The sequence below is a fragment of the Muscardinus avellanarius genome (assembly GCF_963383645.1).
Source record: "Muscardinus avellanarius genome assembly, chromosome: 16".
Taxonomy (NCBI): domain Eukaryota; kingdom Metazoa; phylum Chordata; class Mammalia; order Rodentia; family Gliridae; genus Muscardinus; species Muscardinus avellanarius.
Window position 1 is genome coordinate 19,530,412 of NC_137802.1, and position 23,684 is coordinate 19,554,095.

The 23,684-nt window shown below is 45.7% G+C and overlaps 2 protein-coding genes across 2 annotated transcripts in view; both read right to left on the reverse strand.

The window, feature by feature from the left end:
* The window catches only part of SPNS3 (SPNS lysolipid transporter 3, sphingosine-1-phosphate (putative)), a gene marked incomplete at both ends in the record, with an annotated part of 69,163 nt that overhangs the window by 17,552 nt on the left and 27,927 nt on the right, over nt 1-23,684 (reverse strand). The gene's annotated exons all lie outside the window — the stretch shown is intronic.
* LOC308274986 (programmed cell death protein 10-like) lies at nt 5,567-15,387 on the reverse strand (the record flags this gene model as incomplete). Its single annotated transcript, XM_080713006.1, is given in 6 exon segments — nt 5,567-5,799; nt 5,802-5,814; nt 8,535-8,839; nt 11,211-11,381; nt 14,423-14,493; nt 15,254-15,387. Coding segments are annotated over 6 exon segments (927 nt in total).

A 23,684-nucleotide genomic window follows, 5' to 3' on the forward strand; every position in this document is an offset into this window, starting at 1 on the left:
AAACAATTTGGAAACAAAGCCTAAGTTGCTGAGGCTGGCCTTGAACCTGTGATCCTTCTGCCTCAGCCTCCCAAGTACTGAGATTACAAGCGTGCGCCACCACTCCTGGCTATTTTTATTTTTTACTTTTTTATTTTATTTTATTTTTTCAGTACTAGGGATCAAATTCAGGGGCATTCTATCTCCAAGCTACACCCCCAGCCCTATTTTTTATTCTTTATTGTGAAACAGGGTCTCACTAAGTTGCGAAGAGCCTCACTAAGTAGCTGAGGCTGGCTTCAAACCCGCGATCCTCCTGTCTCAGCCTCCCAAGTACTGGGTTACAAGCGTGCGCCACCACGCCCATCTTATTTTTATTTTTTTAACAAGGTCTCACTAGCTTGATGAGCATCTCATTAGCTTGAACCTAACAATCCTCCTGTCTCAGCCTACCAAGAATTGGGATTACAGGCACATGCTACCAAGCCAGCTAAGGGATGACATTTAAAATATCAAACGCAGCTGGGCGTGGTGGCAAACGCTTGTAATCCCAGCATTGGGGAGGCTGAGACCAGAGGATCGCGGTTCGTGGACAGCCTCAGCTACTTAGTGAGACCTTGCTTCAAAATAAAGAATAAAAAATAGGGCAGGGGTATAGCTTAGAGGTCAAATGCTCCTGGGTTCCATCCCCAGATCCTCAAAAAAATAAAATATCAAAACACATGTGGCACTGGGCGCGTTGGCCTGTGCTGCAGTCCCAGCTACTTGATAGGCTGAGGCAAGAACCCAGGAGTTGGAGCCAGCCTAGGCAACATAGGGAGACATCATTAAAAACAACAACAACAACAACAACAACAACAACACATACAATGCTGGGCCTGGTGGTGCCCACTTGTAGTCCCAGCATTTGGGAGGCAGAGACTGGAGGATCGTGGCTCGCAGACAGCCTCAGCTACTTAGTGAGGCTCCTTGCAACTCAGTGAGACTGTTTCGAAAATAAAGAATAAAAAAAAAAATTAAGGCTGGGGGTGTTGCTCAGAGTTAGAATGCCCCTGAGTTCCATCCCCAGTACTGCCCCCCAAAAAAATTTATTTTTGCCAGGATTGATAGCACACACCTGTAATCCCAGTACTTGAGAGGCTGAGACAGGAGGACCGCAGATTTGAGGACCAGCCTCAGCAAGTAGTGAGATTCTAATCAACCTAGCAAGACCCTGCTTCAAAAATAAATTTAAAAAATAAAATAAAATAGGGCTGGAGGTGTGTGTAGCTTAGAGGTAGAATGCCCCTGGGCTCAATCCGCAATACCACACACACACACACACACACACACACGCACGCACGCACGCACACACACACGGGCTGAGGATGTAACCCAGACGTAGAACACTCCTGGGTTCGATCTCCAATACCACAAAACAAAAATAAAAAACAAACAAAAAAGAAACACAAAAGTGCTGGGAATGTCACTGAGTGGTAGAGCACTTGCCTGGCGTGTGCAAGGCCCTGGGTTCCATCTCCAGTACCGCAAACACACACACACACACACACACACACACACACACAAACACACACACACACACACACACACACACACAACACGAGCCAAACAGATGGTGGCATTATTAAATACTGCCACGGGCCTGCTGTGGTGTACTTGCAGAATAACAGGCTAGCACATATCCTCTCATATGAGGCCTAGCAAACACACACACACACACACACACACACACACACACACACACACACGGCTCATGCCTTCACATCCATGCATGTCATGCACACAGCCCTGCACTTGCTCACACCTGCATGCAGAGGTAGGCATGGGGAGGAAAGAAGGCGAGAAGGCAGGACACCTGCCTTCCGGGAAGGGTCAGCCCCTGGGAGGTGGAGGGCCAGTGTCTTCTAACTGGGCCGTAACTGATCTCTGAACTGCAAAGAATGAATTCCAGGTCCCACCAGACAGGGGAACACCCAATGGCCCCCAAGGACTCCATGCCTGGGGCAGACTTGAGATGGAAGACTTGAGCCAGTCAGGACATAGGCCCTGGGGTACAGACTGGCCGCCAGCAAGCTGTTGCACCAGCTGGCATGCTTTGTCCCAAGACCTGCCAACCTGTAATTGCAGGGATGGGCATCCGGGCACAAGGGCACTGCCTGGTTTCCAGGGGTGGCAGCAGCCCAACGATGTGGTAGGCAGGTAGGCAGGGAGTGAGGCGGCGGCAGGGCAGAGCTCTCGGGTGCTCCCGGGACTTAGGCTGGGATCACGGGATCTCCTGGTGAGCTGTGTCACCCATCAGAGAAGAGATACCTGCCAGACCCTGGTAAAAAGGGGGTAGATGCAGGCGGGCTGCTCTCGGTCTCTGTGAGGCAGCCCCTGGTAGGGCCTGCTTCACTCCAACCCAGAAAGCAAGAGAAAAGGTTTATCCAAGAAGGGCCCAAAGAAGCCAGGCCTGGTGGAGCATGCCTGTAATCCCAATACTTGGGGGCTGAGCAGGTGGATTACAACTTCAAGATCAGCTTCACCAACTTAGTGAGGCTCTCAGCAACTTAGTAAGACCCTGTTTCAAAATAAAAACTTAAAAGGACTAGGAGTATACCTCAGAGGCAAAATGTCCCTAGATTCAATCTCCAGTACTTAAAAAAAAAAGAAGCCCAAGGGTTACATCTGAGAAGTGATGAGTTCCCCAGAGCTAACCCTGGCACAACACCACTGTGGGAGCCTCCCTGGATCCTCCTCTGACCCCTAACTACAGTTGGCGGTGGACACACATCCTGGTTGATCCTTGAGAGTCACCAGGCAAGCGCCCCGGAGATGCCAGGCTTTCATCCAGGTCCCAGCTCGGGAGTGCTCGAGGCTGAGAAGGGAGGCGCCCTCCTGCATGTGGAGGCCTCGGTGACAGCCACAGCACTGGGGCAAGGAGGGAACTCAGAGTCACGAGGAATCTGGGCTGGAAGGGGCCTTACAGGTCATCTGTGGCAACTCTCAGGTAAAGATGGAGGATAGAAATTGCATCATAAATTTTCCCTCTCTCTGGATGCAAAAAATAGTAAGTTGGTAGGGGGAAGGTTTTTCATCAAAGAAAAGAACAAAATCTAAAGAAATAAACATTAAATACTGGCAGGCAAGCAAACAGGAGATGGTTCTGCAGTACAGCCCTGCCTGAATTCTCCTCCCCAACGCCACTCAACAAAACCCTCCCATCTTGAGGAAAATGAATTGGGTGGGTGTCCTTAATGGAGAACCAGCGGGAAAAGCTGCTGGGGTAAAAATAGAGAAAACGAAGAATGATGCGAGTCGCTGCCTCCACTCCAGGCCCCAGGGCAGTCCCCATCCAGAGGGGATGCACCCAGCAATTAAGCAGAATGAGCCCTGTTACACACAGCATTTACCTAAATCCCAGAAGAGAGAGCAGAGCCCAGGTGTTCCAACAAAGACTCCTCACTGCCTGCCCCAGCCCTGCAATTCTGCTGGGCGACAGAAAATCTATGGAATTTAACGTTCAACCCTCAAACTACAACCCTTTGCAGGAGAGAACGATCATGAAGGCTGGAGGACAATCAGGAATGAGTTTCTCATACCACAGCAAAGGCAGGATCTGAGCAGAACTGCCTACACCCAGGTCAGGGGCAAGAATTCAGAACATGCGCTGTGCAGACAGAGAGCAGAGAAGAAACGGGGTGGGGAGGAGACGAAAGGAAGGAAAAGGCCAGCGCTCCAATTGCGGCCTGGCAAGAGACCATGAGGCAGAAGATCCAACAAGGCTAGGCCTGGATTTTGTGGCCCACAGAAACTATGGGACAATGAATGTGTTTTGCTTTAGAGTGTTGGCTTTGGGGGTGATTTGTTACGCGGCAGCAGATGATTAATGTGCTATCTAAGCTATTTCGTTTCAAGAATAAATATTGAAATCTTCAAGTATCTAGTTGGCAAAGTGAATAGACATAGGATTTAAAAAAAAATATCAGGCTAGCCCGGCTCAATGGCACAGCCCAATGATGTCAGTACTTAGGAAGTCAAGACAGGAGGATTGCAGGTTCAAGACAGCCTCAACAACTTAATAAGAACCTGTTTCAAAATTAAAAAGTGAAAAGGGCTAGGGTGTATCTCAGCAGTAGAACCCCTCTAGGTTCAATCCCCAGTCACACACACACACACACACACACACACACACACACACACACACACCAGGATAACTTGATTTTTCATAACAATATCTGCTACCAGAAGACAACAGAGAAATGCAAATTAATGAGGGAAAGAAAAGGTGATCTAAGAACAATACATCTAGTTAGACGTTGCTCAAGTAAGGAGTCTATTATCTATTATCTCATACCATTTAGCCACAAAATCTACCCAATTAGGGGCTGAAACAAAATGAAGAACTCATGAGTGGAGAATCTGTGTGAAGACTGCTAATGAGCATTGAGTCTATTTGAATACAGGATCACTGTCAAACAACTCTAAGGATTAGGCAAAGAAAGCAGACTGTGACTGTTGTAACTCTACAAAACACAAAAATAAAAATATAACCAACCAAAATCAGGAGGTTGGGGAGAGAAGAAGAAATGGAGGAGATATAGTATTCTCTTTTTTTTTTTTTTTTTTGGCGAGTCTGGAGATGCAACCCAGGGGCATTCTACCTCTGACCTACACCCCCTGCCCTATGTTTTATTATTATTATTATTTTTTTTTTGAAACCTGGTCTCACTGGGTTGCAGAGGGCCTCACTAAGTAGCTCAGGCTGTCTGCGAACCGTGATCCTCCGGTCTCAGCCTCCCGAATGCTGGGATTACAAGTGTGCACCACCACGCCTGGCTTAGTATTCTCTTTCATAACTGGAATTTGTCAGTAAGTCCACAGTTTTACAATTTGTTTTAATTTAATACTTTTGATTTCCCTTCAGCTTCTTCCAGTAGATTCATATAAGTTACACATGTTTTATGATTCTACTTCCATGAAATGTCTAGTAGAAGCAAATCTATAAAGACAGAAAGCAGTTTAGTGGCTGCCTAGGGCTGGGGTGGGTGGACAGAGTACGTGGAGGTGGGGAGTGGCTGCTAATGGAATGAGGTTTCTGGGGTAAGGAAAATGTTCTGAGATTAGGAAGGCAGGTGGTAACACTGGCACATACCCATAGTCCCAGCTACGCGGGAGACTGAGGCTGGAGCATCAGGAGCCCAGAGACCCTGTCTCAAAATAAAATAAAATAAATAGATACGGGGGCCGGGTATGGTGGCACATGCTTGTAATCCCAGCATTTTTTTTAACAGATGTAAACTATTTATTGAATATTTGCCACCAAATATTGTTAAATACATTATCTTGCAGCATATCGCTTTCAAGTTAAAATGTCAGAAACAAACACCAATATTTACAATTCTTTTAAGGAATGTTATATAATGACACATTAAGGCGTAAATTCTTTTGGCTTATAATTCTTAAAAGAATGATAATAGCAAAAGTGATGCAAAATCTTCAGTTGTGAGATTAAGCTACATTTTATAAAAATATGGTGTAAAATGGCAATAATCCCATTCAACATCCTGGATTAGATCACTTCAGGAGGGACTGATAATTTATATAGTCAAACTTTAAAATTTACAGATAAAGGCAGTTTAATACTGCCACTGAGAAGTACATCTTCTAACATATACAACTTTAAGGCCACAGTTTTGAAGGTCTGAAGTATCAAGTTGGTTTGATGAATTAGTCTGTTGGCACTTATGAACACATTTATTGCCTTGCCATCTTTAAAATACATTTTCAGAGTATCACTGAAACTTTTGGAGCACTTTACAAATTCTTTCTTTTGGTGTCAAGTACCCTGCGGTTCTGATATTAATATTTCTTTTTTTTTTTGGTGCACTGTATTCATACATCATAATGGTATAAAAATACTTTTGTAGACATACATGCACACATCGCCCAGTCAGCCCCCACCCGATCCCCACCCCGTTCCCTCCCCATCACTCCCTCCCATGCTTGGCTTAGTGTTTGACATCTAGTATTATAGCAATTTACATAATATTAACAATGATAATCTCACGTAACAGTTTCATTTGTCTGATACCAAGCTTTTGATGACTTAAAGATAACATTTCAATATTTCTTTTTGCTTTCTTTCTTACCAGAGAATATTTTTCTTTTTTTTTTTTTTAGGTGAAACTATCACACATTTATTTATTTATTTTTCAGGGAAAAATCTATCCTAATATGGAATATGGACTCTAGATACCCAAAACGATCTTGAAAAAGAACAAAGCTAGAAGATATATATTTTCTGATTTCAAATGTTATAAAGCTACAATAATTGAAACACTGTAGTACTGTTCTAAAGGCAGATATATAAACTATTGGAGTTAAATAAAAGCCTAGAGATAAATTCTTCCATATACTGTCAAGTTATTTTTGACAAGGTTTCCATAGACATTTGGTGGAAGAAATACTAATCTTTTAACTAAATATTGTTGAAAAATAATAATTACATGAAGAAGAATAATTGGACCCTTACCTAACACCATATACAAATAATAACTCAAAATAGATAAAAGACCTAAATATAAATCTTAAGACTATAAACTTTTAGAAGAAAATCTGGGTCATAACACCTCATAACATTGAAATTGGCATTGTTTTCTTGGATATGATTTCAATGGCACAGGCAACAGAAGGGTAAACAAACTCCCTAGAAAATAAAAAAAAATATTGTATATCCAAAGACAATGTAGACAGAGTTAAAAGTTACTGATAGAATGGGATAAAATATTTCCAAATGCTATATCTGAAGGTATATTAATATTCCAACTAGAAATCCTAAAAATTAGCAACAATAAAAGCAAACAATACAATTTAGAAATAGGTAAAAGACTAACATAAATAATGAATCTCCACAGATAACCAATCTTAGTTGTCTGTTGGATGGAAAATCTTTTTTCTCTGGTTTTTGTGTGTGTTACCTATTTCTTCTTTGTAGTTAATCTCTTTGACTATTTTCTCTAGTGCTGGTTTTGGAGACATAAATTCCTTCAGTTTCTGTTTGTCATGGAAGCTTCTTGTTTCCCCATCTAATTTGATAGAAAGTTTTGCTGGGTAAGAAATTTCTGGCTGGAAGTTGTTTTCTTTCAGAGTTTGGAATATGTTACTCCAAGCCCTTCTGGCTCTCATGACTTGGTTTGGGAAGTCTGAAGTGATTCTAATTGGTTTGCCTCTGAATGTCACTTGGCCCTTTGTTTTTGTTGCCTTTAAGATTCTCTGCTTGGCTTCCACATTGGTCATTTTGACAATTATGTGGCGTGGGGATCCTCTTCTCCGATCCTGTCTAAAGGGAGTTCTATAAATTTCCTGGACCTGTGTATCAACCTCTTGCTCTATGTTTGGGAAATTTTCTGCTATTACTTCCTTGAAGAGATTGTTGATCCCTTTGGTTTCACTTTCTTTTCCCTCTTCTATTCCAATTATTCTTAGGTTAGCTCTCTTAAAATGGGCCCATATTTCTTCAATGTCAGATTCCTGCTGTCGGATTTTTTTTTCTAAATTAGAAACTATGCGTTCATTTTTGGAGTGATCATCTTCTAGGAGTGAGATTCTATTCTCCATGTGGTCTAATCGGTTGTTTATTCTTTGATTGAGGCCTTTACTTCATTGATTACATCCTTTATCTCTTTTTGGCTCTCTCTGAATTCTTTTTGAAACACCTCTATTATTTCTACAGTTATTTTCCTGATTTGATCCTCTAGAAATCTCCGAATTTCTGTTTTATCAGGTTCTGATGTTGTGGGGTTGTGGGCATTCACTGCTCCATTGTTATTTCTCTTTCCCATGATTTCGGAAGTTTGTGCCTTCTCTGGGTTCTTCCCTGGGTCACTACGACTTCACTTAAGGTGCTCTGAATCTCAAGTCTGTGGTATCTCAGTCACCACTACTCCTTTACTGGGTTGTATCGCAAAGTCTCAGACCCAGGGAGTCGATAGAGGCTGCTTTAGACCATGGGGGCTGCCAGGCTGGGCATTCTCCTACATGGAGTTGTGACTATAGTGTGATATCTCTGCCACCGCCACTTCCCTACTGGGTCAAGTCCCTGGGAGTCAGTACTGGGATTTCTCCTCTAGGGGCCGCAATTTGACTCACTGTTGTTGAGTGCGTTGATGGAGCTGTAGTGGACTTGGTGAATTCTCTGCTGCTGCCCCGGTGGCAATATGGCGCCGCTGCCACGCCCTCGGCCGTGAGGCTGGCATATTTCTTCTCTGTTTTTGAGCTCCGCTCTGAGTCCCTGCAGGGTGCGCTGAGCCCAGCCCCTGGGAGCTTTAGACGCTCCCTGCACCGAAAAATCTGCCGAATCCTGCCTGGCTGATACGCAGCAACTCACCTCGGCTCACTGTCTGCCGCTCCTCTCTGGAGCCTGGTGGGCTGTTGAGTTCGTTGGTCTGGTGCCATCCGATGAAGTTGCCGCTGCCACCGGCAGTAAGGCACTGCTGCTGTGTCCTCGGCCGTGAGGCCGGCGTATCTCCTCTCTGGCTCTGAGCTCCGTTCTGAGTCCCCCTCCTCTCTGGAGCCTGGTGCTGGAAGGCTTGATATTTCTTGAAGACATTATTCACTGTATCAAGAAGTTCTTTTATTGCACTAGCTATATCCTTGATTGTCTGTAGAAATCGCACTCGGTCATTGATCTCATCTGGGATCTTACTGAGAATTTGCTTAAGCACGCGTGCCTTTTCATTTAGGTCCTGGAATTCTGGCTCTGGTCGTTCAGTCACATACTCTTCTACATCATCAGCTGCCATACGAAGAAGGGACTCTGTGAAGTTAACTTCTACACTTTTTTTCTCTAAAATTTTCATGATAATGTCTTGTGTGAGACCTGGAGGTGGAGACCAGAGGGTCGTGGTTTTCCGACAGCCTCAGCTACTTAGCAAGACCCTTTGTAACTCAGTGAGACACTGTTTCAAAACTAAAAAGACTAAAAATAAGGGATGGAGGTGTATCTCGGAGGTACAATGCCCCTGGGTTCCATCTTCAGTACCGCAAAAATAAATAAATAATAAGTGAAAAATAAATACAACTCTTAAGTATACTGAAAAGCACAGAATTACATACTTAAAATGGATAAATTGTATGGCATATAAATTATATCTCAATAAATATGTTTTTTATTGGGCATGGTAGCACACACCTATTATCCCAGAACTTGGGAGGCCGAGACAGGAGGATTACAGGTTCAAAACCAGCTTCAGAAAAAAATTTAAAAAGGGCTGGGGGTGTAGCTCAGAGGTAGAATTCCTCTGGGTTCAATCCCCAGTGCTATAAAAACAAAACAAAACAAAATCTGTATTTTTTTTTTTTTTTTTGGTGGTACTGGGGGTTGAACCCAGGGGTTTTCTACCTCTGGGCTATACTCTCAGACCTATTTTATAGTTTATTTGGAAACAGGGTCTCACTAAGTTGCTGAGAGCCTCACTAAGTAGCTGAGGCTGGCTTTGAACCTGTGCGATCCTCCTGTCTCAGCCTCCCAAGCGCAGGGACCAAATCTGTATTTTAAATTATACTGCCCTGTGAGCCCAGTTTAGTAGTTATTTCTAACCATAAACCTGTGTTTTACGTGGACAGACACACAGAATGATGGTCACCTAAATGAACAGTAAACACAGAAGCAAATAAGCCAGGATGTTAAGAGTTGCTACTTCTAGGAGATAAAAATGTGGGTAATTATTCTTTTCTCTTATTTTTCCTCAAATAAAAATACAAAGGTCAGCGTGGCCGGCTGGACTGTCGGCCGTTGGCTTCACTGTTTCACTCCGCTGACATTCTATACCCGCTCTTGACCCGTGAGCAGCAGAGCCTAATCCCGGGGCTCCTTCTTGCCTGTCCATGCCCATCCCATGTCAACGTCAGTCAGTCTCACAGTTGTATGTATGTATGTATGTATGTATGTATGTATGTATGTGGTACTGAGGATTGAACACAGGGGCATTCTATCTCTAAGCTGCAACCCACCTCTATTTTTTTTATATTTATTTTGAAACAGGGTCTCGCTATGTTGAGAGTCTCACTACTTGCTGAAGCTATCCTCGACCCTGCAATCCTCCTGTTTCAGCCTCTGAAGTACTGGGATTAGAGGTATGTACCACCACACCAGGCAGGCTAGTGGTTTTATTTTATTTATTTATTTATTTATTTATTTATTTTATTTTGTGGCACTGGGAATGGAACTCAGGGGCATTCTACCTCCAAGCTATACCCCAACCCTATTTTTTCTTCTTTTATTCTGAAACAGGGTCTCACTGAGTTGCAAAGGGCCTCACTATGTAGCTGAGGCTGGCCTCAAACTGCAATCTTTCTGTCTCGGCCTCCCAAATGCTGGGATTACAAGCGTGCGCCACCACGTCTGGCTCAGTCTCATGGTTTTAAATAGCTAGTATATTCACAGCCAGCCTCAGCAACTGGGTTCCTATACATCCAACCACATCTTAATATCTCCGGTTGGATGTCCTAGGAGGCATCCCAAACCTAAAATAAATATCCAAACCCATCCCCTCCCCAAAAAGTTTATTTATTTATTTATTTATTTATTTATTTATTTGGGGTGGCACTGGCGGTGGAACCTAGAGGCTTTCTACCTCCGGGCTATACTCCCAGACCTTTTTTATATTTTATTTGGAAACAAGGTCTCACTAAGTTGCTGAGAGCCTCACTAAGTAGCTGAGGCTGGCTTTGAACCCGTGCGATCCTCCTGTCGCAGCCTCCCAAGTGCGGGGATTACAAGTGTGCGCCACCACGCCCGGCCCAAAAAAATTTTAAATAACTTAACCTTGGCCCTTCCTTAGCTTCCCCATCTAGTAAACGGAAGCTCCTTGCTTCTAGTTGCTTGGGCCAAAAACCTTGGAATCACCCTTAACTCCTCCCTTTCTTTCCCACTTCACACCTACCCTGTCAGGAAATCCTGTCCATTCTACCTCTAAAATATACCCAGAATCCAACCACGTCTCCACACTTCCTCCATAATGATCCTGGCCCAAGCTGCAACCATCTCTGGCTTGCACTATTAGAAAACCTTCTAATTCGGTTTCCCTGTTTCTGACTTTAGCACCTTCATTCTATTCTCAACACAGCAGCCAGAGATCTTGTTAAACCACGTGGTCAATAGTTAACAAAATGGTCCCAATTAATAGTGCCTCTTAATGCTCACACCTTTGCACAGTCTCTTCCTTGGTGAGCCTGGGCTGGCCCCACACCTTGCCTTGGCCCATAGAATGAGGCGGGAGTGATGTTGTTGTAGCCCCGGCCTCTTCCACACGCCTTCTTAGAACGCTGCTCTGCAGCCACCAGGGAAGGATGTGCATCCAGCTCGACGGAGGATGGGAGGCCACAGGGAGAAGAACCAAGGACGCCGGCTACGGCCAGGCCTGAGGGAGGCCAGCGCGGACACTCTGGCCAAAGCATCCAAGTGCAGGTGGCCACGAGAGTGGACTCAGGCAGAAGCAGCAGAACTGTCTCGCCAACCCACAAAATACAATAAGGGCAATAGTTGTTTTAAACCACTATGGTTTGAGGACATTTGTTATGCAACAACAGCTACCTGATACAAACCACAAATGAGATCACTTTGCTTTTGTGTTAGACACCTTCGAATGGGCTCTCGTTTCACTCGAGTCTGAAGCCAACGACATATGTGCAAGGCCCTTCACAGTCTGAGCCTCACTCCCCTCCCACCATCACCTCTGCCCCATCTCCTCCGCTCCCCCCTGCTCAGCCGCCCAGGCTCAGCCCACCAACGATGCGCTCTCCCTCGGCCTGAGCCTTGCCTCCCACTTGCTCTTCCCCCTACACGGAGGGCTCTTCCCACTCACCCCACCTCCTTCCTCCACCTGCTTCCAGTTGCCGCTGAAGTGCCGTTGCAGTGAGGCCCCCGGGCCCCTTGCACCATCACGGTTCTTGCCCCCTTCTCCTCTGTGCTACTCTCCGCAGATCTGCAGAACTCATTCTCATCTAGCATACTCTTTGTTGGGTTTTTCATAGTGGGGGTTGAATCTAAGGGCAGTCTCCCTCCAAGCTACATCCCCAGGCCCTTTTTATATTTCATTGTGAAACAGGGTCTCTCTAAGTTGCTAAGGCTGTCCTTGAACCTGCAATCCTCCTATCTCAGCCTCTCAAGTACTAGGATTATAGGCATGGGTCACCACAGCTGGCTTTCTAGCATAATATTTTATATACATTATTAATTTTATTCCAGGCATACACATAATACACACACACACAAACACATTATATATATATATATATATATATATATATATATATATATATATATATATTCCCTTTTTGTTTTGAAACAGGGTATTTCTAAGTTGTTGAGGATGTCCTAAATTGCTGAGGCTGGCCTTGAACCTGTAGTCTTCCTGCGTGCAGATTACTTGGCTCCCGTGCATATTTTTGTCTATTTTGTTCAGTGCTTTTTTTCCCCAGTGCCTGGAACATGGCCTGACATGCAGAAAGAGTTTGGGACATATTTGACAAAAGAAACAAACACTGTAGCTCCTCCCGGCCACCTCACTGAGGCCGCTGCTCTGCCCTTGAGGCTTCAGCTGTGCCTGCTTCCTCCACCCAGGAGGCCAAGCAGAGGTTTGATGGTGAACACTTGACTGAAACTAGAGGAGCCGCATAGAACTAGAAACCCACAGCTGGTGGGCCTCCTGGACACATGGCAGACACCCTTCCCTGTGAGTCCAGACCTCCAGGAGACCCAGAGCAGGAGGGACAAGGAGGCCTTGGGCACTGTGGCAGACTGTATATTCCAAGGTACCTGCTGCAATATTTCGAGCCCCACATGCTCTTTCAGATCACTGATCCTCCCCTAAAAAGATGGAATCTGTTTTCTTGCCCTATTAATCTGAACAGGAAGTTGCAGCTCAAGCAAAGGAGAGAAGGCAGCAGAAGTGTCACTTTGAAGAGTAACTTTCCAGCGGAGGTCAGAGGAGGCCATATGCTTCACGGCTCTGTCTCAGAATGCCAGTCCTTGGAATCCAGCCACCTTGTGGGGAGGAAGCCCGGGCCACATGGAGAGGCCAGGGCAAGTGTTCCAGCCCCAGCCCCAGCTAAGTTCCTGGCCAGCACCAGCTGCCAGACAGCGCTGGCCCCGTGATGATCCGTCCCCTGCCCCATCTTGCCCAACTAAGATCAAGTGGGAAAGAGATGGCGTCTCCTCTCGCCCCTAACCAATCCTTGTCCACACTGAAAATCTGTGAGCAAAGCAAATGTCTTCGTCCTTTTGCGCTACTAGGTTTTATTACATAACCAAGGTAACTAGAACAGATTCAAAAGTTCATTTAGATGCCGGGCATGGGATCACAGGGTCATGGCCAGTCTCAGCTACTTAGTGAGGCCCTCTGTAACTCAGTGAGACCCTGTTTCAAAATTAAGAATTAAAAAAAAATAGGGCTGGGGGTGTAGCTCGGAGGTAGAATGCCCCTGGGTTCAATCCTTAATTCTGAGAATAAATAAATAAATAAACAATAAGAATAAAAAATAAGGCCAGGGTTTAGCTCAGAGGTAGAATGCCCCTGGGTTTAATGCCCAGTAGTGAAAAACAAAAGTTCATTTAGGTCCTCAACAAAACCAATAGCCAAGTAGTAGCCTTCCATTTTAGTAAGTAAAGAAGCCAGAGTGACATCTAGGTCTGTTAGACCTTTCACAAATGCCCTCTCCCCATGCCTGGCTCTGGCCACTCCATCTCAAACACAAAGCCCACAGAAGGGGGATTACAAGTGCTCAGCCACATCCCCCAGTGACACTGCGGAGCCCCTGCCTCAGGCCCAGGCCCTCCTCTAAATACAAACCCCCTCTCCTCTGAAGGGCAGCAGCTCTGGGAAGAAGGCCAGGGGAAGGGGTGAGAGCCAAGACCTGCTGCGTGTGTGTCTGGATCCTAATTAACAGCCGGGAAGGCCACTTCTGTAGCCAAGAGACCACAGGGATAGAAGAGATGGAAGCCTTCGCACCCAGGTAGGACCCAGCGCCTGGGCTCCCCGAAGGAAGGCCCAGACCAGGCTCTGCATGCTAAGAAAACTGCATTTCCATCAAACACGCAGCGTAGTTTGGTTCCCATTTCGGGAAATTTGGGAGCAACACATTGTGTCACCAAAAACCCCTCCTTCCTGTGCAAGGCAGCTACAGACATAATAAAAGAAAAGCTATATTCAGTCACAGACACACATGCACACATATATTCCATGTCATTATCCACATACTGTGAGGTGCATGTATGAATGCATGTGCACAGACATGTAGACAACACATGTAGGCACAATTCTATACATGTGAATAAATTAATGTGATTAGACATGCATATGCCACAGACATTTAGCATAAATATACTTGTGCTAGGTAATATATACACACATATATACACTCATGGACCTGAATACATTCACACTTCGATACATGCACGCACTGGCACACATGTTCACCTTCCCACAGGCCCTTCCCAAGATCTTGATCCCAAGATCAGGCTCTGACAGGCTCCTGCAGCAGCAAACACAGTGCAGGACAGACTTGCCTCCTGCAATCTGAGAGGACTGATGGGTATGTGGGTGGGTCGATGGATGGATGGATGGATGGATGGATGGATACAAGAGGCTAATGACTTGCTATTTTAAAGACCAACAAAAAACAATGTGTTAGTCCCCTTTGGACACCTTTCCTTCTTTCTTTCTTTCTTTCTTTCTTTCTTTCTTTCTTTCTTTCTTCTTCCTTTCATTCTTTCGGGAGGGTACTAGGGTTGAACCCAGGGGCATTCTATGAGCTATACCCCAGTCCTTTTTATTTTAAAATAGATTCTCACTAAGCTGCAAAGGATCTCCTTAAGTTGCCAAGGCTAGCCCAAGACCTAAGATCCTCCTGTCTCAGTCTCCCAAGTACTGGGATCACAGGCGTGTAGCACCATGCCTGGCCTGCACATCCTTTCTAATGCTGACCCCCTTAGCCCCCCAAAACCAAATGACATCTATGATAGTGGCCTGCAGCCAGTTCCTGCACACTGAAATTTTAAGGCTGATGCCATGTCCCTTGGACCTCAGACTTCTGCATCTAACTCTACCTATACCTCTATGTAAATGGCACCCTCCAACACAAACAGAAAGTACAAAACCAAGCTGCTCATCTTCCCCTCAAACCCCCTGTTTCAGCTCACTTTCTTATTCAGGTAATAGACTCTCCCGCTTTCTTATTCAGGTAATGGACTCTCCCTCCTTCTCACAGCTCGGACCAACATCCCAGAACTCACCTTGGACTCATCTTTCTCTCATACCCCACATCCAAACTCGCAGGAGACTCTGAGAGCACTACCTTCACATGCACTGTGACCTCCCACTCTTGCCACCTCCGCCACTGCCACTCTCCTCCAGAGCCCCCCAGCATGATGGCCGGCCTGCTGACCACTCTCCTCCCACCCTTGCCCTCCACACCAGCCTGTTCTCAGCAGAGTAGGCAGGCTGATTCTACTAACCATAAGCCAAGAATAGAACACCAACGGAAAACACTGACAAAACCCAAAGCTGGTTCATTGAAAAGATCAGCACAATTGACCTTTTTTTTTTTTTTTTTTTTTTTTTTGTGGTACTAGGGATGGAACCCAGAGGCTTTCTACCCCGGGTGACACTCCCAGACCTTTTTTATATTTTATTTGGAAACAGGGTCTCGCTAAGTTGCTGAGAGCCTCACTAAGTAGCTGAGGCTGGCTTTGAACCTGTGCGATCCTCCTGTCTCAGCCTCCCAAGCACTGGAATTACAAGCGTGTACCGCCACGCCCAGCTAAAATAGACCGTGTGTGTGTGCGTGTGTGTGTGTGTGTGTGTGTGTGTGTGTGTGTGTGTGTGTGTGACTGGGGATTGAACCCAGGGGCACTCTACCTCCAAACTATAACCCCAAGCCAATTTTTTCATTTTTATTTTGAAACAGGGTCTCACTAAGTTGTGGAGGACCTCACTAAGTAGTTGAGGCTGGCCACCATGAACCTGCCATCTGTCTCAGCCTCCCAAGTACTGAGATTACAAGCCACCACACCCAGCTTTATTTTTATTTTGAAATAGGCTCTTTCTAGGTTGATGAGAGTCTCACTACTTGCTGAGGCTGTTTTTGTTTTTGTTTTTTTATGATACTGGGGTTCCTGGAAACCCTTCTACCTCCGGGCTACACTCCCAGACCTATTTTATTTTTTTTATTCGGAAACAGGGTCTCTTAAGCCAGCAAGACTGGCTTCGAACCAGCGCCATCCTCCTGTCTCCGCCTCCCAAGCACAGGGATTATACATGTGCGCCACCACGCCCGGCTCTGAGGCTGTTCTTGAACCTGTGATCCTCCTGTCTCAGCCTCCCAGTTGCTAGGATTATAGGTGTGTGCCACCATGCCCAGCTTGAGAAGAGTCAAATTATAAATTCAAGAATGAAAGAGGGAGCCAGCATGGAAGTGCACAGCTATAATCCTGTCCTTGGGAGGCTGAGCCAGGGTTACAGGCTCCAGGACAGCCTCAGCAACATAGTGGGGCTTTCAGCAACCTAGCAAGACACTGTTTCAAAGCAAAAAATTTAAAAAGTGGGGGAGCCTGCTGAGGGTATTTTTTGGTGATAGAATGCCCCAGATTCAGTCCCCAGTACCACAAAAAAAAAAGGAAGGGCCATTACTACTGACCTGATATAAATAAAGAGAATTATAAGGAAATATTATAAACATTTGTGGGCCAAGAAATTACATTAGCCTAGATTAAATGTACTAGCTGAGTGGGGTGGCAGACCTGTAATCCCTGAGACAGGATTGCAGGTTCAAGGACAGCCTCAGCATTTAGTGAGACCTCCAGCAATTTAGCAAGACTCTGTTTCAAAATAAAAAATAAAATAGGGCTGGGGATATAACTCAGAACACCTCTGGGTTCAGACTCTAATAACACACACACACACACACACACACACACACACACACACACACACACACAAGTACAAATTCCTAGAAAAATAAAAACTACCAAAATTAACTTAAGAAATAGAAAATATAAACTGGCCTATAACAAGTAAATATTTAGCTTATATTAAAAAAACTTGCCCCAAACAAAAGTCCAGAACCAGATGGCTTCACTGCTGAATGCTACCAAATGTCTAAAGATGAATTAACATGAATCATTCATAAACTCCTAAAAAAATCAAAAAAGGAACACTTGCCAACTCATCCTGAGGCCATTACCCTGATACCAAAAATACAGGCGCATGTATGCTCACCTCTAAAGTTTCAGCGGAGTGTATATATTAGGATAGAGATATATCTTAACATTATATATTAGGATAGAGATATATCTTAACATTCCTAACATCCCTATAAATGTAGGCACAAAAATCCTCAACCAAATACCACTGGGCCAAACCCAGCAACACTGAAAACAATTTTACACCATGACCAAGGGGAGAACCAGGAATGCAAGGTTAGTTAAACAAATCAATCTCAGGGCATGGGGGTGCATACCTGTCATTTTAGTACATAAGACGCAAAAACAGGAAGATAGCAGACTTGAGGACAGCCTCAGCAAATAGCGAGCCTCTTATCAAACAAGTGAGACCCTGTTTAATAATAAAAATAAAATAGGGCCAGGGTTATAGCTCAAAGATAGAATGTCTCTGGGTTCAATCTCCAGTACCACAAAGAAATAAAAAAGTTTTAAAGGGCTGGAGGTCACTGAACATGGTGTCACATACTATTAATCCCAGTACTTGGATGGCTGAGAAAGAAGGATCACAGGTTTGTGACCAGCCTCAGCAACTTAGCAAGGCCGTTCACAACTTAGTGAGACCCTGTTTCAAAATGAAAATTAAAATAGGCTGGAGATATAGCTCAGAGGTAGACCGCTCCTGAGTTCAATTCCCAGTATCTCTCTCTCTCTTTCTCACTCTCGCTCTCTCTCTCTCTCTCACACACACACACACACACACACACACGCACACACATCGATTAATATAATACACTATTGTAATAGACTAAAAGACAAAACCACATGATCATCTCAATATATGCAGAAGATAAAAGTCAGATCTCCAGCTTCTTAGCACCAGCTCCCACTCACAGTAAAAGCCAAGTCCACTTCCTGCCCACAAGGGCGGTGTGCGCTGCCCACTGTCCTTTCTGTCCTCACCGCCCTCTCGCCACACTCACCACAGTGACCTCCTTCAGGGTCTTTACCACTGCTCTTCCCTCTTCCTAGAAAACTGTCCCCCAGATATCCTTACAGTTCACTCCTTCGCTTCCTGCGAGCCTTTGTTCAATCACCTCTGGGCTGGGGTGTAGCTCAGTGATAGAATTCTTGCCTAGCAGGTGCAAGGCCCTGGGTTCGGTCCCTTAGCACTGCAAAAATAACAATAATAGTAATCACCTTTTCAGTGGACCCTCTCTCGTCGCTTTATATAAAACTGAAACCCTCTTCCCCTAACACTCACATGTTTTGTTTCCTTTCCCCACTCGACTTTTCTCCTATGCATTTACTATCATCTGAAATATTGTGTATTTTACATGTATATCTTGCTTGTCTATTTCCCCCAACTAGAATGTTAAGTTTTCTAAGAACACAGATATTTTGGTCTATTTTATTACTGTTATGTCTGCAACATTTAAACTAGGCTGCCACTGAATCAACACTCAGTAAATATTTATTGAGTAAATAAATGACCACCAATAGCTTGAAACTCCACGGGCGCGAGCTGCCCCCACCCCAGCCCATGTGTCCAACACTGTGCGCTTCCAAAGCTGGGGTGCTGAGGAAGATGGAACCCGGCCTGGGCCCTCCTGAAACTCAGACCGGGACTGGGACTGGACGCAGAGCCAGGTAACCAGGATTTGCAGAAGCTAGTGAGGACCACTAGGTGAGGCAGCGGCTCAGGAGAGCAGGGCGGTGCGGAGACGGTGCTCTATGGAGACAGGGTGCTAAGCAGCCTTCGGAGCCTATGGAGAAGGGGGTGGGACAGGGACCCAGAGCAGGGGAGAGGCGTACGGCATGTCCTGCAACAAGGCCCGGCCCTGGGCGGCAAGACTGTTGTAGGGGAGAAGCTCAGAAGTTGCCAGGTGAGTCCATGGGGACTTTGCCAGCATGAGGAGTTGGATGGAGTTCCAAAGGCAGCAGAGTGCCATACAAGGCTTTTGAGCAGGAAAGGTCCATGGGGCTAGAAAACTCACTCTGGCAGGTAGGAGAACAGACTGTAGTCAGTGAATAGGAAAGGGAAGAAAACGAGAAAGTAGCTTCTGACAGTCGTGGAGAGAGATGGTGAAACATGAGCCCAGGCTGGGCCCAGTGGTGAGCAGGGGAGGGTGCGACTGGCAGGTATGAGAGCTTTATGAATGATGGCTGGTGTGAAAAGGAGCCAGCGCCTAGATCTCAGGGCAGAACCTCTTGAAGGGCTGCAGAGGCAGTCAGCAAGCGGGGAGAGGGCTGGAGTTCTGCCACGAGGCCCAGCACCGCTGGGTCGTCCTGCAGCCGATCAGGTTCCCCGCACCTCCTGGCCCTTCCCCCCTCCCTGGTCTCACCCCTCAACCTTGGGCGAGCCTGGAGAAGAGTTTGCTCATCTGGCTTTGTCAGCCAAGACACTGTGTCATTTCTAGATGAGCCTCGCGGCTCTGGAAATGAGCCAGGCTGCAGGATGGGGGACAACTGTGTCTCCAAAATGTAGCCAAGGAGTGGCCTCTCAGAGCCAACCAAGACAGTGGCAGAAGAGGAACTGGCAGGGGTCCGCAGCTCCAGCTGGCTGATGCAGGGACAGGCCTTTGATGGGGTCTCCATCTGCCTGGGCTGCAGTCTCCCCATGAGGTAAGGCCCCCTCGGTCCCCACCAGCTCCCAGCAGCCAGAGGTGAAAAGGTCCCTGGGCTGGAGATGTGGCTTTATGCTTAGGATGAAGGTCTAAGCTGGGCGTGGTAGCACATATCTGTACTCCCAGTACTTGGGAGGCTGAGATAGGAGAATCACAGGTTCAAAACCAGCCTCAGCAATTTAGTGATGCTCTCAACTTAGTAAGACCCTGTTTCCAAATTAAAAAAAAAAAAAAATCCTAGCCAGGCATAGTGGCGCATGCTTATAATCCCAGCGCTTAGGAGGCTGAGACAGGAGGATTGCTCAGGTTTGAAGGCAGCCTCAGCTACTTAGTGAAGCTCTCAGCAACTTAGTGAGACCCTGTTTCCAAAAAAATTATAAAATAGGGCTGGGGGTGTAGCCTGGAGGTAGAAAGCCCCTGGGTTCCACCCCATAGTCCCACAAAAAAAAAAAAAAAGCAGAACTGGGAGGATAGGTTGGAGGTAAAATGCCTAAAATGCCCTTGAGTTCAATTCCAGCACCACAAAAATAAAAAATAAAAAATTACTTTAAGAAAAGCCAGGAGCAAAGCTGGGCATGGTGGTGCAGGCTTGTTGATCCCAGCATTCAGAAGGCTGAGACCAGAGGATCATGGTTCTTAGACAAACTCAGCTACTTAGTAAAGTTCTTTGCAACTCAGTGAGACCCTGTTTCAAAAAATTAAAAAGACTAAAAAAAAGCTGGACATGGTGGTGCAAGCTTGTAATCCTCTTGCTTGGGAGGCTGAGACAGGAGGATCGCATGGGTTCGAAGCCAGCCTCGAACTTAGTGAGGCTCTCAGCAACTTAGTGAGACCCTGTTTCCAAACAAAATATAAAAAAGGTCTGGGAGTATAGCCCGGAGGTAGAAAGACTTCTGGGTTCCACCCCCAGTACCACCAAAAAAAAAAAAAAAAAAAATAGGGCTCGGGGTATAGCTTAGAGGTAGAATGCCCCTGGGTTTTATCCCCAGTACCACAAAAAAAGAAGAAAGAAAGAAAGAAAGAAAGAAAGAAAGAAAGAAAGAAAGAAAGAAAGAAAGAAAGGAGGAAAGAGGCATACTCCTGTATTCAGGCTACACCTGAGAGTGTAGCTCAGCAGCAGAATGCTCCTGGGTTCAATTCAATCACCAGTAGCACCAAAAAAAAAAAAAAAAAAAAAAAAAAAAGGAGCACATGCTTGTAATTCTAGTACTTGGGAGGTTGAGACTTGAGGATCACAGCTTCAAGGACACCCTCAGCAATTTAGTGAGGCTTCCAGCAACCAGTGAGATTCTGTTTCCAAAAGAAATAAAATTGATCTGGGGATGTAGCTCGGAAGTAGAATGCCTCTAGGTTCAATTCCCAGTACCACAAAAAAAAAGTGCAGATCTCAGTCACTTCTCCCCCACCCCAGGAAATAAACATCAAGATTAGGGCTCAGTGAGACAGACTCAGTTTTGTTTCCTGACTCTCCATAACTGCCTCTAGCAAGAGAGTCCTGCTGGGAAGACCACACCTATGTTAAGAAATTGTGCAATGTAAAGTCATGGCCAGAGGACCCCCAAACTAGAAAACATGTCCCTCGGCCAGGTGTAGTGGTGGATGTCAATTATCTTAGTACTTGAGAAACTGAGGCCGGAAGATCACAGATTTGAGGCCAGCCTCATAAATTTAACAAGACTCTCAGCAACTTAATGAGATCCTGTTTCAAAATAAAAAATAAACCGGCATGGTGGCACATGCTTGTAATCCCTGGTTGAGACCAGAGGATTGTGATTTGCAGACAGCCTCAGATACTTAGTGAGACCCTGTTTCAAAAATAAAGACTAGCCGGGCGTGGTGGCGCACGCTTGTAATCCCGGCGCTTGGGAGGCTGAGACAGGAGGATCGCGCAGGTTCAAAGCCAGCCTCTGCTGGCTTAAGAGACCCTATTTCCAAATAAAATATAAAATAGGTCTGGGAGTGTAGCCTGGAGGTAGAAGGACCCTGGGTTCCATTCCCAGTACCACCAAAAATAAATAAATAAGTAAATAAATAAATAATAAAAAAAATTAAAAAGACTAAACCAGGCATGGTGGTGCACACTTGTAATCCCAGCATTTGGGAGGCTGAAACCAGAGGATCATGATTCACAGACAGCCTCAGCTACTTAATGAGGCCCTCTGCAACTTAGTGAAACCCTGTTTCAAAATAAAGAATAAAATATAGGGCAGGGGGTGTAGCTCGGAGGTCAAATGCCCCTGGGTTTCATCCCTAGACCTGCAATAAATAAATAAATAAATAAATAAATAAATAAATAAATAAATAATAGGACTGAGAGTGTAGCTCAGAGGTAGAATGCCTCTAAGTTCCATCCCCAATCCCATAAAAAATAAAAATTTAATTTAAAAAATAAAATAGGACTGGAGGGTGTAGCTCAGAGGTAGAACACCCCTAGGTTCAAGTGCTAGTACCACAAAAAAGAAATGTCCTCTAGCCCAGTATCTGCCACACAGGGGGCACTGACAGAAATGGTCAATAATCCTTGGCCATTTCTCGTCATCTTTCCTCATAGGCTCACCACAGAGGGGACACAGAGATGAGAGGCACAAGCTGGGACCAGGAGCAGGACAGCTGCCCCTCTTCCTAGGGTGGGTTTCTGGGCCTCAAGAGCAGCTTTATTTGGAAGTAGAGCCAGAGCTGTGATTTAAGTGGGACCAGTCCATGACGGCGACTAGAAAGCACAAGACCCGGTCTTGCCCAGGAGAACCCCCATCTGCAAGAAACACTGAAGCCTTTGTGAATTTGCTGGCTGAGTCCGTCTACTTAGTGAACCTGGCACACATGTGTGAGGGCATCTATGTGCACAGAGGCAGAGACCACTGGGCCCAGAGACAGAGCCCTGGCCATGGACCTGGGGGGACAGGAGGGAGCCTGGTTTTGGCTAGGCAGATGCCATCTTCCAGGAAACAACGGTGCTTCTCTTGGGGCACAGGCAGGGCTAGAGACACTGCCATACACAGGGCCTCTCAGCTCTGGCCCCTGCCGTTGGGGCTTCCTGCCTGTGGACACAGCCCGGCACACCTGGAGGTCACATGGGGCCCAGGCTGAGCCCAAGCCTATCTTTATGTTGACATAAAGACAGGGTATTTGGGAGGCTTCTGGAGGATGTGGCTTTGCAGAAAGAGAAGGATTCAAGGATACACAAAGAAGGAATGGTGTCCTTAGTAGAGTTAATGGACACCAGCAAAGGCTGGCAGTGGTGACAGCCCATGTCACTGGGACAGCCAGAGTGTGAGGTGCAGGAGGGATGCGATGGGATAAGGACTTGGAACTTGCTCTTATTGTGATTATCACCCATGGCCAATGGGGGCCTCTCCTGCTTCCGTTAGCCATACCCTGGGGAGGTTTGCCACTTGGACTCACAACTTGTTGCCCTGGCAACAGACTTGCCCCAATATATCAAATCAAAGCATGGCCAAGTATGGTGGCTCACACCTGTAGTCCCAGTACTTGGGAGGCTGAGACAGGAGGATGGCAGGTTCAATAACAGCCTCAGTGAGACTCCCAGCAACTTAGAAAGACCCTGTTTCAAAATTAAAAATAAAAGGGGCTGGGGGTATAGCTCAGAGGGACAATGATGCCCCCTGAGCTTCATCTATAGAAAAAAAAGGAAAAGAAAAGAAAGAAGGAAAGGAAGGAAGGAAGGAAGGAAGAGAAAAAGAAAGAACAAAAGAAGGAAAGAGAGAGAGAGAGAGAGAGAGAGAGAGAGAGAGAGAGAGAAGAGAGAGAAAGTGTGAACCAGAACAGGAAAATCAGAGGGAATACTTCAGAACAGAAAGGCTTAGGTTCAAATTTCAGCTCTGTACTCTCTGTGCCGGGCAGCTCTTGCTAAGCCTCTA